We start from the raw sequence: 16,375 nt of genomic DNA on the forward strand, positions 1-16,375 counted from the left end.
GGGGAGGGACTGGGTGGGGAGGGGAGGGTGTGGAGGGGCTGGGTGGGGAGGGGCCGGGTGGAGAGGGTGGGGAGGGGCTGGGTAGGAAGGGTGGGGCTGGGTGGGGGGTGGGAGGGGTGGGGCTGGGTGGGGAGGGGCTGGTCACCCCGTGGTGCCCTTATAAAACTCAACGTTTAACCTACTCACGCCGGCTTGTGCCCGCCCTCACAGTCGGGCATATTTGCGGAATACACCACGCTGCCGTTGACCCTGGCCATTGACCGAGCAACCCAACGTTCCTACCAGCTCCCTCCGCAGGAATGTGTTTTAGTTGAATTAAACGTACAGACAAATTAAAACTCGTTGAGTGTGTACCTCTGTGTACTGCTGCACCACCCCCTCGGGCGTAGGTCCCAGGAAGACGTAGAAGTCGAGCACGCCCCCGATGGTGCGGTACGTGATGCCGGGCAGCGGCGACAGTGCAACCTCTGTCACATACAGAGGGCGCGAAGCAGGAGTGTCGGTGGGGCAGTCGGTGCGGGTGTGTGACGGGTGTGTGGGTGGTGTGTTGGTTGGTGCGGATGTGTGGGGTGTGTGGGGGTGTGTGGGTGGTGAGGGTGTGTGGGTGGTGGGGTGTGCGGGCATGCGAGTGTGTGGGTAGTTGGGTGTGCAGGTGTGTGTGAGTGTGTGGTTGGATATGTGCGAGTGTGTAGGTGGTTAGGTGTGTAGGTGTATTGTGTGGGTGGTTGGGTGTGCAGGTGTGTGTGAGTGTGTGTGGCTGGATGTGCAGGGGTGTGTGAGTGTGTGTGGGTGGCTGGGTGAGCAGGTGTGTGTGAATGTGTGTGGGTGTGTGTGGCTGGGTGTGCAGGTGTGTGTGAGTGTGTGGGTGTGTGTGGCTGGGTGTGCAGGTGTGTGTGAGTATGAGTGGCTGTGTGTGCAGGTGAGTGTGTGTGTGTGGCTGGGTGTGCAGGTGAGTGTGTGTGTGTGTGGCTGGGTGTGCAGGTGAGTGTGTGTATGTGTGGCTGGGTGTGCAGGTGTGTGTGAGTGTGTGTGGCTGGGTGTGCAGGTGAGTGTGAGTGGCTGAGTGTGCAGGTGTGTGTGAGTGTGGGTGGCTGAGTGTGGGTGGCTGGGTGGTGTGCAGGTGGGTGTGAGTGTGTGTGCCTGGGTGTGCAGGTGTGTGTGAGTGGTTGGTGTGCAGGTGAGTGTGAGTGGCTGTGTTTGCAGGTGTGTGTGAGTGTGTGTGGCTGAGTGCAGGTGAGTGTGATTGTGTGTGACTGAGTGTGCAGGTGTGTGTGAGTGTGCAGGTGTGTGCGAGTGTGGGTGGCTGTGTGTGAGTGTGTGTGAGTGTGCAGGTGTGTGCGAGTGTGTGTGTGGCTGGGTGTGCAGGTGTGTGTGAGTGTGTGTGGCTGAGTGTACAGGTGTGTGTGAGTGTGCAGGTGTGTGCGAGTGTGTAGGTGGTTAGGTGTGCAGGTGTATTGTGTGGGTGTCTGGGTGTGTGAGTGTGTGTGAGTGTGGGTGTCTGGGTGGTGCTGAATCTGCGGTGCGCACCCTGCGCGTTCGCGTTGAGCAGCAGCACGCCGTGCGCCTTGGCGTCGTCCTCCAGGCACATGTAGAAGTTGTGGACGCCGTAAAGGTTCCCGTTGGCCTGCGCGCCACAGGCGGAGTGAGCGAGCGTTGGGGGGGGGGGGCACGCGGCAGTAACCGGAGCCCCTTTTTGCTCGCGATTGCGGCCCGTTTCACCGCCACTCAAACGTTATTTTGACAATAAAAAAAACAAAAATGTGCCTGCAAATTGCACAACTGGGATTACAGTAATCCCTCGCCACTTCGCGGTTCAAGTTTCGCGGCCTCAGTGAATCGCGGATTTTTCGAACTGATTTAAAGGCCTCATTATACCTGTGCAGTAACACCATCATCATCATCATTCATCATCACATTCATCGAACTGCACAGGTCTGTCATCGTCGTCATTGTCATCGTCATTGTCATCGTCGTCGTCGTCATTACTGGAGTCAAGTCTCAAGATACTACTGTCATTGGTGAGTGTAGAACACCATAATACGTATCGTATGAGAGAGAGAGAGAGTGAATGTATAATATTAAGGTTTTATAATTAAATAGATTTAAGTAAAATATATATATATATATAAAGTATAAATATACATATTTTAAACATTCTGGTACCCACACACACATATACGGAAATTCCTAGAGGGCCAATCCTACTTCGCGGATTTTCACCTATCGCGAGGGGTTCCGGACCCCATTAACCGCGATAAACGAGGGATCACTGTATACCATAAATATAGCAATCATAGCCCCCCACGCCACCACCCCCCCCCCTTGCCCCACTACTGCAACCATTCATAAGGAAATAACTCAACACATTTGTCAATAACACTGCGTGCGGACCTTAAAAAAACAAAGATATATATAGCAGGCGACATTTCGGGCAATGGCCCTTCAAAAGCACATGGACAGGCCAGAGAGGTAAAATACCTACGATAATCACCCAGGAATGTCCTTAACGCTCGTGACGTCACTCCACATCGACCACCCCCCCTCACTAATAATCATGAGCAAGTGTCGTCACTTCACATCGAACAGCCCCCCTCATTAATAATGATGAGCGGGTGACGTCACTCCACATGAAGCACCCCCCTTATTAATAATCATGAACAGGTGACGTCCTCCAAATGGACACCCCCCCTGCCATTAATAATAATTAGCAGGTGACGTCACTCCACATGGGGGGGCGAGGCTCCTCCGCGTCAACTTACAACCCTCACTACAAAGGCAGAACCCTCACGTCACACGATCTCTGTAACGCTGTTGAGACATCGAAGTAAAAAGGACGTCACGATGAACAAGGGATTATAACCTTAAAATGAAATAGGTCTGTGTCACCGCGCCCTAACAAATTGCACACGAATTGATGCAATGAATATCACGTCGCGGTCTGATTTTCGCTTGCAAGTTTCAGATTTACTGCAATACACCCGTCCTTGGACGGGCAAAAGGCGAGTTATAACAATACATAGCTTGTACGTAGACACTTGATCATAGGCCCCAGCGTGGCGAGTTCATTGTGACATTGTGGTGATATCATTGTGGTGGGGTGAGTGTTAAGGGTATAGTTGGTTTAGGGTAGTTGGTGATACGAGGGTTTACCCATATTCCTGTACAGGGACATTGCGTTTTCAGGTCCATACGGCGTACAGCCGTTTCAATACGGGCAACAACACTTGTTTGTTTCCATTTGCGTTTTTCCCTTGTGGGACTGTGTAGGATGAACGTTGAGATTTATTAGGGGCACGGGGTGACCAATAATGTCTGCATTGGTCTGTAATAAGGTAGGGCACTGATAAGGGGTTGACAGGTATGCGACTACTCTGGTGTTGATGTAGAATGCGCGTTGATGCGGCTGCTTTATTGCGATAGGAGGAAGTTTTCATGTGGTCGGGCAAGCACCGGCGTGGTAGTAGGGTGGTGGTTGGTGGATCCTGTTTATCGGTCGTATTGTTGTGGCTTGGCTATCTTGGTGGGGCGAGAGCTGGTGCGCCGGTGTGACGAGTGTGGGTGTGTCGGGTTTATGTTCAAGGCGGTGCATCGCCCAGTCATCTCAGTCGGTCAACCCACGGCACCTGCGTCTGTCCCGTGACCTCGCGCCTGCTAGCGTTTGACACTTCACGTGGCCCTGAAGTGCACCTAGCCTGGCACAAGAGCCGCGGTGGCGTCACCACCACTCGGTGGCGAACGGCGGTTGTTGCTGTATTTAAGGTGCGCGCGTGCGTGTGGAGTCGATGTACCGACTGGGATTATGCACGCAGCAGCCAACGTCGCTCTCTTCCTGGCGGACTTAATGCCCGCTTGCAGGCCATGTGCCGAGTCACTTCGTGACGCACGGGGACAGCTGCCACTGGGGGTGCCCTTTAAAATGTGTTGGAGCCGAGACGCGACAATGTCAAGCGCTCTCGAGATGTCCCGGCGTGTAGGTGGGCGCTTTATATACACGCATTTATAAACAATTCTCATGATCATGGTGCGGTGAGGGCAGGGTGCGGTGGATCACCGTGGGTGGTTGGTCGCGGGAGTACATTCCGTACGTCTTGAAGTTGAGCGACTGGCGGTAGCGCGAGCGCTCGTGCTCCCCTAAGCCGTAGATGCGCGAGGATGGGAGGCGCGTGGCGATCTGCAGGAACTGGTCGGCGAACGTGAGTCCCGCCAGGGACGTGTCAAACCTGGGAGCGGCGAGGGGGTTAGGGTTAGGGTCCGGTTAGGGACGTGTCTAACCTGGGAGCAATGAGAGGCAGAAGTTAGGGTTAGAGTCCGGTTAGGGACAAGTCCATCCTGGGGGTGTCGATGTTAATTACATCAGTGAGCTGTGGTAGCGACAGCAAAAAAGGTGATTATGGTTCTGACGATGACAATAGAATTAATATATGACGATGACGACCATGACATACATGGTGATGCTGATGCTGCTACGACGACGATTATTATTATTATTCCCGCTCAATTACAATGACGTAGTGGTGACAATCCAGGCATTGTGACGTTGCCATGACCATCTCGTGACGACGACGATTACGACGTCGCCACACTGCTGCGATTCACACCGACACGAATTTCGCAGCGACGATGCTGCTGCCGCGTGGGGCGCGCCGACGCTGGATGTCATCGTTGCTGGGCCAGGGTGCCTCGGACTACTCACAGCACGGCACCCGTGTCCTTGCGCACGACCTTGATGCTGAAGCCGTTGTCGTTGCTCCACTGGAAGTCGTACGCCTTGACCGCGGGTGCCGAGTCGGGCCGGGGGATCTCCAGTGGCACCTCGAAGCGGTTTGAGTTGGGGTCGTAGAACTGAGGGAGAGGAAGCCATGCGGGGGTGGGGGGGCAGCCGCACTTTGGAAGTTGGCAGCGGTCAAAAACGTAACTATTGTACCCGCCCCCCCTGTCCCTGGCTGCAAGATCAAATCTTGTAACACCGACTCAAACCCTTCACTTTAAACCCTAACGCCTAATTCTAACCCGGACTCTAACCCCGGTTATAATCCTAGCCCCGACGTTCACAATAATCATAGCTCTAGCTCTAAATTCAGTTTTCTAATCACAACCCTGACCCGAACTCTAAACCTGCCCCAAACCCTCATTTGCTTCGCAGTGGACGTTAAAGATCCCCGTAGGTCGTTCCCGAGATCGGCCCATCGTGTGCCAGTGTCAAGGATCCACATTTCCCGAATTCGAAAATTGCACCGCGAGTTACTCAATCAGGATGAAACACAGAGCAGCAATCGTCGCCCCCTGCTGGCAGACGAATGCCAAAGGTCGCTCCTGCCAACGCGACTCATCCTGGTTACCTCGAGGCCCCACGTGCCACTGCCTAAACAAAATGAACCAGTCCTAACGTTGAACCCACTTCGACTCTGACGCTCATCCCCCCTTCTCTCATCCTAACCCTAACCGTTATCCCGGCCTCTAAGCCTCTCCCCTCTCTCCTGGGCGACCTTGAATCGGAGTCGGTCCTGCGTGTGGAACTCCACGTCGAGCGTCACCCGCTCCAGGTCTCCGCCGAACATTGTCGTTGTGTGGATGCGCTGCAGCTCGAACCTGGATCGACAATGGCAGGGTCAGGAGGAGGGTTTGGTGATGAACGTTTCTGCCGACTTTACGCAACGACAGAAGCGGCAGGAGTTAATAACGATAACGAAAATGGAGTTAATAACAACAACAGCTGTTTCCTACTGCTGGTGAAGTAAAAATTCCCAGTAAACGCTGAACGTCGAGGCAACGTTGGCTCGACGTTTCGTGTTGACTCGCTTGATTGGTATCGTTGATATTTTATGATTACCCCTGTTCACACAGGCACATCCTCAGTCGCGTGACTGTTTCCAGGAGGGTTCTGCCAAATTTGTATCGTATCTGTTCCAATTGAATAATTTGCTTGATATAGGTGTACACGTGTACAGGGGTGTATGCTCGTATATATGTGTACAGGTGTGCATGCAGGTATATATGTGTACATGTGTACACGTGTGCTTGCAGGATATATAGGTGTACACGTGTGCATGCAGGCATATTGGTGTACACGTGTCCGTGCAGGTGTACACGTGTGCGTGCTGGTATATAGGGGCGCAAGTGTAATTGCAGGTATGTAGGTGCACATGCATGTATACAAGTGTACAGGTGTACGTGTAGGTGTACAGGTGTACGTGTAGGTGTACAGGTGTGCGTTCAGGTATATAGGGACGCATGTAGGTATACAGATGCACATGCAGGTGTATCGGTGCACAGGTGTACATGTAGGTGTACAACAGATGTACATGCAGGTGTATCGGTGCACAGGTGTGAGCACGCGGACTCACTTGAGGCCGCGGGCCGTGTTGGCGGGCTGCCCAACCAGGCTGTAACCGTAGGAGCCGTCGGACGGAAGATGGCAGAATGGAGCGCCGGGCACATTGGCTGGGGCGTAAATACAGCCACGCTGCTGGCACTGCACACACGCGCACGTGTAACATGTATCGTGTCACGTGCATAGCGTCACACACGTGCACACCGCACGTGTAACATGTATCATATGATGTGCACGCATGTGCATATCGCCACACGTGCATTAACGTGTGGCGATATGCATATGTTATTCGAGATACTGACATAAATGTTACATGAATACATGTAGTAGTTTTATATTTGAAGCTTTCGTGACTGCAAGGATTCATACTCTTAGGTTTTTCGGTAAAGTCACGCAGGAAATAAATAAATAATAAATAAATAATACCCTTGAAAAAATAATAGAAATAAAATAATAAATCACGACGTTTCGGAGGCAACACAAATATCCGTCATCAGGTGGGACCGTCATAGCTAGATTTACTGTCTCAAGTGAGACAGTCTCAAGTGAGACAGTAAATTTAGCTGTGACGGTCCCACCTGATGACAAAGACTTGTGTTGCCTCCGAAACGTCGTGATTTATTATTTTATTTCTATTATTTTTTCAATTATATTATTTATAATTTTTTACCTACGTGACTTTACCGAAAAAGCTAAGAGTATACATGTAGTAGACTTATACGTTTAAATTTCGATTTAAAGCTGTCGTGACTGCAGGGATTCATCTTCTTGGTTCTTTCGGTAAAGTCACGTAGAAGGGAAAATAAAATATTTTATTATGTTTTATTTTTATTATTTTATTATTTCCCTTCTACGTGACTTTACCGAAAGAACCAAGAAGATTACACGTTTAAGTTTATTGAACATTTTTTTAATGGTACTGATTAGATATTCTCGAATACCTACGATAATCACCCGGGAATGTCCTTAAAGCTCGTGACGTCACTCCACGTCGACCAGCCCCCCTCGTTAATATTCATGAGCAGGTGACGTTCTCCAAATCCCCCTCATTAATATTCATGAACGTCCTCCAAATGGACACCCCCCCACTCCTCATTAATAATAATTAGCGGGTGACGTCACTCCACATGGGGGGGGGGGCGAGGCGCCTCCCCCCTCCCCTCCTCGGCGTCAACTTACAACCCTCACTACAAAGGCAGAACCCTCACGTCACGTGATCTCCGTAACGCTGTTGAGACATGAAAGTAAAGAGGACGTCATGATGAACAAGGGATTATAACCTTAACATGAAATAAGTCTGTGTCACCACGCCCTTACAAATTGCACACGAATTGATGCAATGAATATATCACGTCGCGGGCTGCTTTTCGCTTGCAAGTTTCAGATTTACTGCAAAAACAGCCGTCCTTGGACGGGCAAAATGCGAGTTACTAATAAACGTCTACGTGTCGTCAATCATTCACCACGGTCGATCTAATTCGGCGTTCTAGGCTTGGGAATTTTTTTCCCAACACAGCTGAAGGGAAGGACGTTCCTTCAGCAGCCGCGCCAACAACAATACGATGTTTAAGTTCTTCAAGGTACCCCTTGGTTTGCTAGTGGAAGACTTTACTTGAGAAGGAAAAAAACGTGGAGATATTTTTTTTTACGTGGTTAAGTCGGGTGAAGGGGCGGACCTGACATTAGGGGCCGTCCATAAATGACGTCACGCGATTTTGGACGATTTTTGACCCCCCCCCCCCCTTCGTCACACGACGTCGCAAAAAGTCAGACCACCCCGCAAATATGACGTCACAAAGCTCTGCTCCCCCCCCAAATAAAACATGCTTCAAATCGCTTTAAACTATTGTCATTCTAGTGCGTATTTAATGTGGCGCTGCACTCTGATGTTGTAGGAGAAAACTAAGTAGAACGTGTTGTCTATATTTATTTAAAGTTGCGCATTTTGATGTGACGTCACATTTCTCAACCCCCCCCCCTCGTCACACATCGTCACAAATGTCTGACCTTCCCCCCCCTAGGTGCGTGACGTCATTTATGGACGGCTCCTTATATGAGAAAGTGGAGTTCCTCCTGAGACGGAAAGAACCACACTTCAATATCCACAGCAAACTAAAAGTTAATACGTCTAACGCATATATTCATATGAAATGTATGTCAGTATCTCGAATAACAATGTAACGATTACATTTTCTTGTTGGCGTATATTCATTTTCGGACACCCTGTATATCATCTCGCGTGCACGCATGCCCACATCAACACGCGTGTACACACGAATAAACACGTGTAACATGTATAATCTCGCGTGCACGCATGCACATATCAGCACACGTGTGCGTACGTGTGCACGACCTTATCTGACCTTGTGCACGTGTGCACGAATGTACACTACCACCAACAACGCATATATACAAAACAAAGTACAGTACAAGCAATGAAGCGAATAGAAATTGGAGCAATAATAACATGAATCGATGTTAAATAATTACATTCCCTGTCGCGCGCGTTGGCTCCGGCAGATTATTTTGAGACTGATTACAGAACGGTCACAATTAACTGCACACGTAAACACCCAAAGACAAAGATCCCCCGTATATCCATAGCAGACTGTCGGGGCTGGGAGCGAGCACCTATGGAAAGGCCCGGCGCATGTCACGCGAGTGGGAAGGTGGCGAGAACAACGCCCGGCCGCCTTTGTCTCCCCAGTGCTGAGGTTTACCCACCGCACTAGGTACTCATTGTTGTTGGCCGTGAGCGGGAATGGACACGGCTTGGTGCTGTAGCGCAGTGGTCTAACCACTACGCCACCGCTCCCCGCATATGTACAATATCAACTCAAAAGTTGTCCCGTTTCTATCTCTTCTCCGCACCACGCAATCATTTTAAGGCTGAGTCGACCTAGTGGATGCCCAGGACCGGTTGAAATATCTGCCACTGTTCTTGCTCGTGAGCAGGAATCGAACACGGTTTGGTAGCGCAGTGCTCTAACCACTGCGCCACCGCTCCCCACGGATATGCAAAAGCTGTCCTCTTTCTACCCCCCACTCTTCACCCCACCCCCCCCCCCGGCGCAGTTGCACCGCCTGTACGCTGCGTGTTCGCGGCACCTTGGCGGGGTCGCTGCCCCCCTCGGGCATGCAGTCCACACGCGCCGCCGCCTCTTCTGCCCCTGGGAATTCCGTCTGGTTGAAGAAGCACCAGGGAATGTCGTAGCCAGACATCTGTACCACGGGACACAAGGACAAAAGATGGCCCGCATAGCCTTCACACACAGTTGGGACAAGTGCTGTTACCGAGGGGGTGGGTGGCCAGCACCACGCCCAAGCCGTATTTGTCTCTTAGGGTCGGGCCTGCCTTGCTTTGCCCGAATAATTCCTTTAAAAACCTGTTCAGAACATTATATTAATATTGCGTAGAATGTGGGGACCTGATTCTCTAGTGGTAGTGCCTTCCGCCGATGTAACGTTCGAAAGAAGTTGAACATGGATACATAATCCCTACTCCAATCCAGCCGAGCAGCGTCCCGGAAAATATCTAGAAATATTAATCCTGGCTTCATACCTAAAGCAGTGAGATGTGCCCAATGATTCAGTGCTCAGTGATTCACTCCAGCCACTCACTCACAGGTGATCAGTCGTCTCCTTATTACTATTCTATCGCTACTACTACTACCATGGTTCCTAGTAATTCACTCATTGATTCCTCCACCCATGCTGTGGTCGTGGTTCACCCCGGACCGTTTCATCTCATCCCCAACTGAATTCAACCAACCCACTGCAGCTCACAGCAAGACACACTGTCACACTCACCCACTCGTTTGCCATCACTGCAGATCACAACAAGACACAGTTTCACACTCACCCACTCGTTTGCCATCACTGCAGATCACAACAAGACACACTGTCACACTCACCCACTCGTTTGCTATCACTGCAGCTCACAACAAGACCCACTCTCACACTCACCCACTCGTTTGCCATCACTGCAGATCACAGCAAGACCCACTGTCACAGTCACCCACTCCTTTGCCATCACTGCAGCTCACAACCACACCTACTCTCACACTCTCACCCACTCATTTGCCATCACTGCAGCTCACAACCACACCTACTCTCACACTCTCACCCACTCATTTGCCATCACTGCAGCTCACAACCACACCTACTCTCACACTCTCACCCACTCATTTGCCATCACTGCAACTCACAACCACACATACTCTCACACTCTCACCCACACCACAGGTCACCGCGCTTCTCCTTCTGCTTCTTCCCTCGCACTGCTCCACTTTGGAAATCCCCTACTCCCATCATCATCATCGTCGTCGTTTTCCCCTACAAGCTGGTGTACAAAAAAACCCCTCGCTCAATTAAAAACGCGTGCTGCACTCCTAGGGCTCTTACAACTTTGGTCGTGCTGCCTGTTGCTGGTCGCTTGGCGTGTTGGGCCTTTGGGGGCCTGTGCTCAGCAACATTTCGAAACATGCGTTTTGGAGTGTTTGGCTGCTGCTATTAATGTCCACACGATAAGCCACTCCGTATATCATTTGTGGCAAGGTCGCTTCTGAAAAAGAGCCCTATAGCTCAGTGGGTCTTACCCGGTAAAATAAAATATAGTTTAGAGTTTTAGTTTAAATAAACAACAATAATGTACAAATACTCGCTCTCTCTATGCTCACTGCCCTCCCCCCATCCTCCTCCCCCATCCACCTCCTGTCCGCACCTGCGCGGGGCACCACACGCAGCCCGAAGCCTCGCACGAGCCCTGGGTCACGGGCGTGTTGGGGGAGCAGTCGATGCGGTCCAGTTCTGGGATGACCGTCTGACACATCTGGGAGGGATGGGGGGAGGGGGGCGACACAGGGTTGGGGTTGTGGAGAGAGTGCCGCGGGCGGAGGGGTGGTTAGTAGGAGCGGAGTGAGTGGTCACGGTGCCGGGCAAGCATCTTTTTCAAGCTTGCCACCCAAGGGTTGGAAAAGAGCTGAATGCCAATGTCGAGGTCTGCTTGCTACGACAAGAGGCCTCCGTCGGAACGAGTAAGTTATTGTGTGCCGGCGTCACGGTCAAATGTGACGATGTTTCCATGTTTATTTGAAAACATTAGACAGTGTCCCAGAACGGCAGACGAATGTCCCATTGCAGGCCAGGTGCTGCGTCACCTTTGTGACGCACAAGGACAGCTGCCACGGGGGGAGGAGGGGGCAGGGGGTGCCCTTTAAAATGTGCGACGTCTTGTGTATTTGTCGGGGGCCGTACTAAGGGCCACCAGAGGGCCGCCGGTGGCCCAACGGACCTAGCAATGAAGATCACCGAATGACAGTTGTATGGCTACCATCATCATGCATATTCCTTGTCCCCCCTCACGTTGTCATCCCCTCCTCCCGAGGGAGGTGGCGCTGCTCCCGCGTCTCCGTAGAAGCACCACGGGGCGCCCTGCGTTGATGCCGGAGACCAGCAGCAGCCCTTGGAGAGGCACTTCTCCTCGCTGGAGCCGGGCTCCGGGTGGCAGTCGCGACGCTCCCAGTCCGCGTACTGCGCACACGGCTTGGTCACCTCCTCCTTTCCGTCGGGGAAGAAGCACCAAGGTGTGCCCTTGCGATCGCAGAGAGAGAGAGAGGGAGATAAGAAGTCCCCGACCAGGAGTCTGAAAATCTTTGCTCAATTCTTTTGTTCTAAAAAATGTGTACGCAAGTGTCATCACCCCCCCCCCCCCCGTGGTGCTATCGGCTTCGCATCGTCGCGAGGCGAAGTGTCTGGAATCTGTCAAAGAAGCGCTGCAAAGCTTTGTGTTGGAGAACGGTCCACAGAAGCGGATATCACAGAGCTACTTCTGAGATTACCTTCAAGTGACCTCTGGGCGAGTCGAGGGCAGCACCTGTGGCTCAATTCTGCATCTGAGAGTGAGGTAACGTTGACGATGGTCAAACCGGATGTTTAAATTCCCAGGCCTGGAATTTAGTCTAAAAATTAGAGCGAACAACCACATTTAATGCGATGGATGTATTTCGTGCAGTTATTTGGTGAGCAGGCTGAGACAATTCATCTCACCGCACTTGAGGACGCGGTTTAATCACAGGCAGCTGTCGAGACTCGAACCCAGGACAATAGCAGTGCTCAAAATTATACTTACACACTTCCACCACGAATCTGTTACAGTTGAACAGTTAAACTAATCTTGCACATTAGGAATCGACCACTCTTTTAATGATTTCCTCGTGCAGCAATGGAGTAAAGTGTGGTTTTGTGAAGGTCCTTATGTGCTGTGCAGTATATCAATGCACGTGTGTACACCAGCATGCGATACTGAGTCGGGCCTGCAGGCGGCTGGCAGGGTTATTGAGTAGCCTGACCTGTACACCAGTCACGTGGTTAATGGCGACTCGGTTGAGAATTGATGTGTGTGATGCACATGCTGGTGCATTTTACAGATTATCACAATAAATGTGTTTGCCCTCGATTTGGAGCACCTGCCCACGTCCTTCATTTCGAGTGTGCAACACTAAAATAACTTTTTTTTTTTACCAGGTAAAGGCCACCATATAACTATTTTTAAAAGCAACCTGGACACAAATGATAGCTCAACGAAATGGCTTATCATGTGGAAATGTATAGCAGCCAAAATACTCTAAAACGCATGTTCATAAATGTGGAGGGAAACACCCGGAGAAAAATCCACGTGACCACGGGGAGAGAGACACAAACTTCAAATATACAGGGGTAATGGTCGAGACTGAACCCACGACCTCCTACATATCGGCCGAGGTAGTTAACATCGCGGCCCCATCGCGCCAGATCGCTTTGGATCAGGCTTAATCGAGTGGCGTACGATTACCAGGGCATACTTTTTGTGGCTGTGTCTGGGTAATGGTGACCTCACTGGCTCTGGATACTATTTACGTGCCACCTACTCCAGTCGAACAGCAAACGTTTAAAATATTCAGTGAGAAGTGTTTCACTGCTAACATCCATTGCTGGGGGTTAGCCCGGTTAAAGTGGGTAGCGCCCTTGGAAAAGCGATCTTCTCGGCCCACAAAAAAAGGATCTGCTCAGGGCGGGATGCAGCTTTGCCTGGCTCTGTGTTACTTCGTTTCCAAGAGCCACAGGGCTCGAGTACAAACTCATGTTGCCTCACCACCCTTACCCATTCCGGCACCACGTTTCCATGTTTTTAGTCAATCCCCACTGCCTGTTTTGGGGGCCACTTTTTGCAGTCATTTTTGTGCTGATGACTGGAATTCTCTGGGCCAATTTTTGCTTTCACAGGCTGGCCTGAAATCTCCGACGTCAGAGTCTGGGCTGAGTGGATATTGAATAGCTAAATTTTTGTTAATAAAAAAAATACTTTAAAATTACAATAGGTGTTTGGAATTTTACATTTGATATGTTTCCAAATTATTAATTCATTTGGTTGGTTAGTAAAGCCGTGCTGCTGACCTTTGACTCAGAAGTATTTTTTTCCAGAAAATCTCACTCAGAAATATTTCTGGGAAATAATTTGCCCAACTCGTACAATAGCAAATAATGAGTCAGTTCTTTTCGATAACTGAGAAATGCTCATAAAATAGCAGGGGTAAAATACACATGGGCCCGGCAGCTTATCTGTCCACATGCCCTATGGATTCATATCCCATTGACTAATGAGAATACCAATTGTATAAAATATTCAACTTAGAAAAGCCTCGGTTTCAGGAGGGTGCTGCTGCATTGGAATTTTTGGCCATTATCATTGACAAGAGTTTGGTTTCACACGGGTAACCGGAGAACCCGGAGAGAACCCACCACGGATGACACGGGGCAATACTTAATACTTTGCCGAGATGGATTCACGAACACACTTGCTGTACTCCAAATACTGGCTACCTCGCAGTCCAGACGTCGTTTCACAAATCTTTACCCAACCCACCGACCCCTGAAAGGGGCGCACCACCGGGGACTAATTTGAGGCTGAGTCGACATTGGGGAGGCCCAGGACCGGTTCAGACGATTGTCACCGGTGTTGGTGGCCGCGAGCGGGAATCGACCTCGTTGGCGGGTTCGTAGCTCAGCGCGCTAACCCCTGCACCACCGCTCTCCACCGACACCCTCCCACCCCACCCATCCCACTCACGCACCCCCACCCCACTCCATCAACTCCTCTCACCTGGATCTGAGCCTCGCACCAGATGCATCCCTTCGCCTCACACCCGCCTTGGCTGGCCCCGGACTCCGGGTAACAGTCCCGTCTCTCGCTCTCCGGGGGAGCATCGACAGCGCAGGCGTCAACATACGACAACAGCAGGGGCAGCAGCACGAGCAGTAGCAGCGCGCGTGTGTGCTGCATGGTTGGAGGTTGCATGACGCAGTCACTTACGAGACACAATAACCCAAGCTTGTTGGGTACTTTTTGCACCCTAGCTGTGTGTGTGTGTACCCACCCACGGTGCAGTGTGTGAGAGAGATGTGCCCGACTCTAGCCGTTATATAGTCGCGCCGTTGTGTAGTTGCACGCACGCACGCACGCGCGCGCGCGCACCTGCGAGTCGCTCTACGCAAATATTTGAGGCCGATGCGGCTGTCAGTCACGTCGAGAGATACGGGGGGAGGAAGCTGTGTTTGCGAGCCTCTGTTTGCGCATGGGAAGGCCGCCACGTGTGTCCGTGACCTGGCAATGTCCTGCCTCGTGTGACCATTGATCCCATACGTTCATTCCAGCATCCATCAGTTTCTCCCATATTTCCACCCATCAGTTCAATCATCAATAAATCAATCCACCAATTATTATTATAAGCGTATATTTATTTAATAATTCAAGCATCCAAACAAATAATTCAGTGACTCAGGCATTCGTACATGAATGCATTCGTCAATCCAACCAAGCATCTAACGATTTGTTATTTCGCTTATACATCCACTTCATTGTTAATTTATCTTTCTATCCATCCATGATCCCTTAATTTCGGCAGCAATTCATTCAAGCATTTTTCCAACCATCAATTCATCCATCCATCATTCCTTAATTCGTGCATTTACCCATTCATTGACCCACCCACTAATTTTTTTCATTCATGCATCAATTCGTTGACTTAACATTTATCAATGCATTCATACCTCCACCCATGTAACCATCATGCATGTATGTTGAACCTCTTTCTCACCGTACGTAGCCAACCATGCTAATCGAAGCGGGATGCTAATGCATCTATTCATTCCAGCATCCAAACACCGTGTGTGTGCAGCACATGAATAACATTCACGTTCGTATGTGTGTGAGCGTATGGGGGAGCGGTAGGGTAGTGGTTATCGCACTACGCTATGAACCAGGCTACCCGAGTTCAATTCCCAGGCCACGTCCAACATCAGTGGTGAGTGATATCTGCACCCGTATTGGGCCTCCCCCTAAGTCGAATCATCCTCAAATGAGCACCTGTTGCGGTGTGTAAACATCAGCACTGGGGAGACAAAGGTGGTCGGGCGTGGTGCTGATTACACGACGGCCCATGGCGCGCCTTGCATGCCTTATCAGGTAGGTGCCTGCTAATAGCATTTCCCCCGAATATGGGATGGCATTTACTTATTTAAATACGTGAAAGAGACCTTGAGTTCAATTCCGGGTCACGTAAGGTTGCGAGTTCAATTCCTGGCCGAGGTGGAGGCCCTTAAGATACGCTCACGAACAACACTTGCCCTAACAGTCTTTATGGCTGTAAGGACGGGTCGGGGGGGGGTGTAATATTTGTGTGTGTGTGTGTAATTGAGAGGTCAATTCCCGGTCACGGTGCAGTGGGCCCCACTCTGTGGTAAGTCCACGTGCCACATGCTAATGTCCTACGGCTGAGTGGAGCGTGCCTTTCAGCCAGCACTTTCGAGGCAATGGTTGGTGGATTATTTGTTGATGGATCACACAGAGATGAATGGTGAGTGAATAACACTGCGATGTGTTGGGTGGTCACACAGAGATGGATGGTGAGTGGATCACAGAGATGAATGGTGAGTGGATCACAGAGATGAATGGTGAGTGGATCACACAGAGATGAATGGTGAGTGCATCACACGGAGATTTGTTGG

The 16,375-nt window shown here is 50.7% G+C and overlaps 1 protein-coding gene across 1 annotated transcript in view; it reads right to left on the reverse strand.

Moving 5' to 3' along the window:
- Positions 1–14,651, reverse strand: part of LOC144944410 (lysosomal alpha-glucosidase-like) — a 49,841-nt gene extending 35,190 nt beyond the window's left edge. The window contains exons 1-10 of the mRNA XM_078872549.1: positions 14,472–14,651; positions 11,696–11,890; positions 11,055–11,162; positions 9,440–9,553; positions 6,345–6,472; positions 5,487–5,589; positions 4,694–4,842; positions 4,052–4,220; positions 1,528–1,624; positions 355–467 (exon numbers count right to left, since the gene is read on the reverse strand). Coding sequence (XP_078728675.1) covers positions 355–467; positions 1,528–1,624; positions 4,052–4,220; positions 4,694–4,842; positions 5,487–5,589; positions 6,345–6,472; positions 9,440–9,553; positions 11,055–11,162; positions 11,696–11,890; positions 14,472–14,651 — 1,356 coding nt within the window. The remainder of the gene's footprint in view (positions 1–354; positions 468–1,527; positions 1,625–4,051; positions 4,221–4,693; positions 4,843–5,486; positions 5,590–6,344; positions 6,473–9,439; positions 9,554–11,054; positions 11,163–11,695; positions 11,891–14,471) is intronic.
- Between the last annotated feature and the right edge of the window lie 1,724 nt (positions 14,652–16,375).

Source organism: Lampetra fluviatilis, chromosome 34 (assembly GCF_964198595.1).
Source record: "Lampetra fluviatilis chromosome 34, kcLamFluv1.1, whole genome shotgun sequence".
NCBI lineage: Eukaryota > Metazoa > Chordata > Hyperoartia > Petromyzontiformes > Petromyzontidae > Lampetra > Lampetra fluviatilis.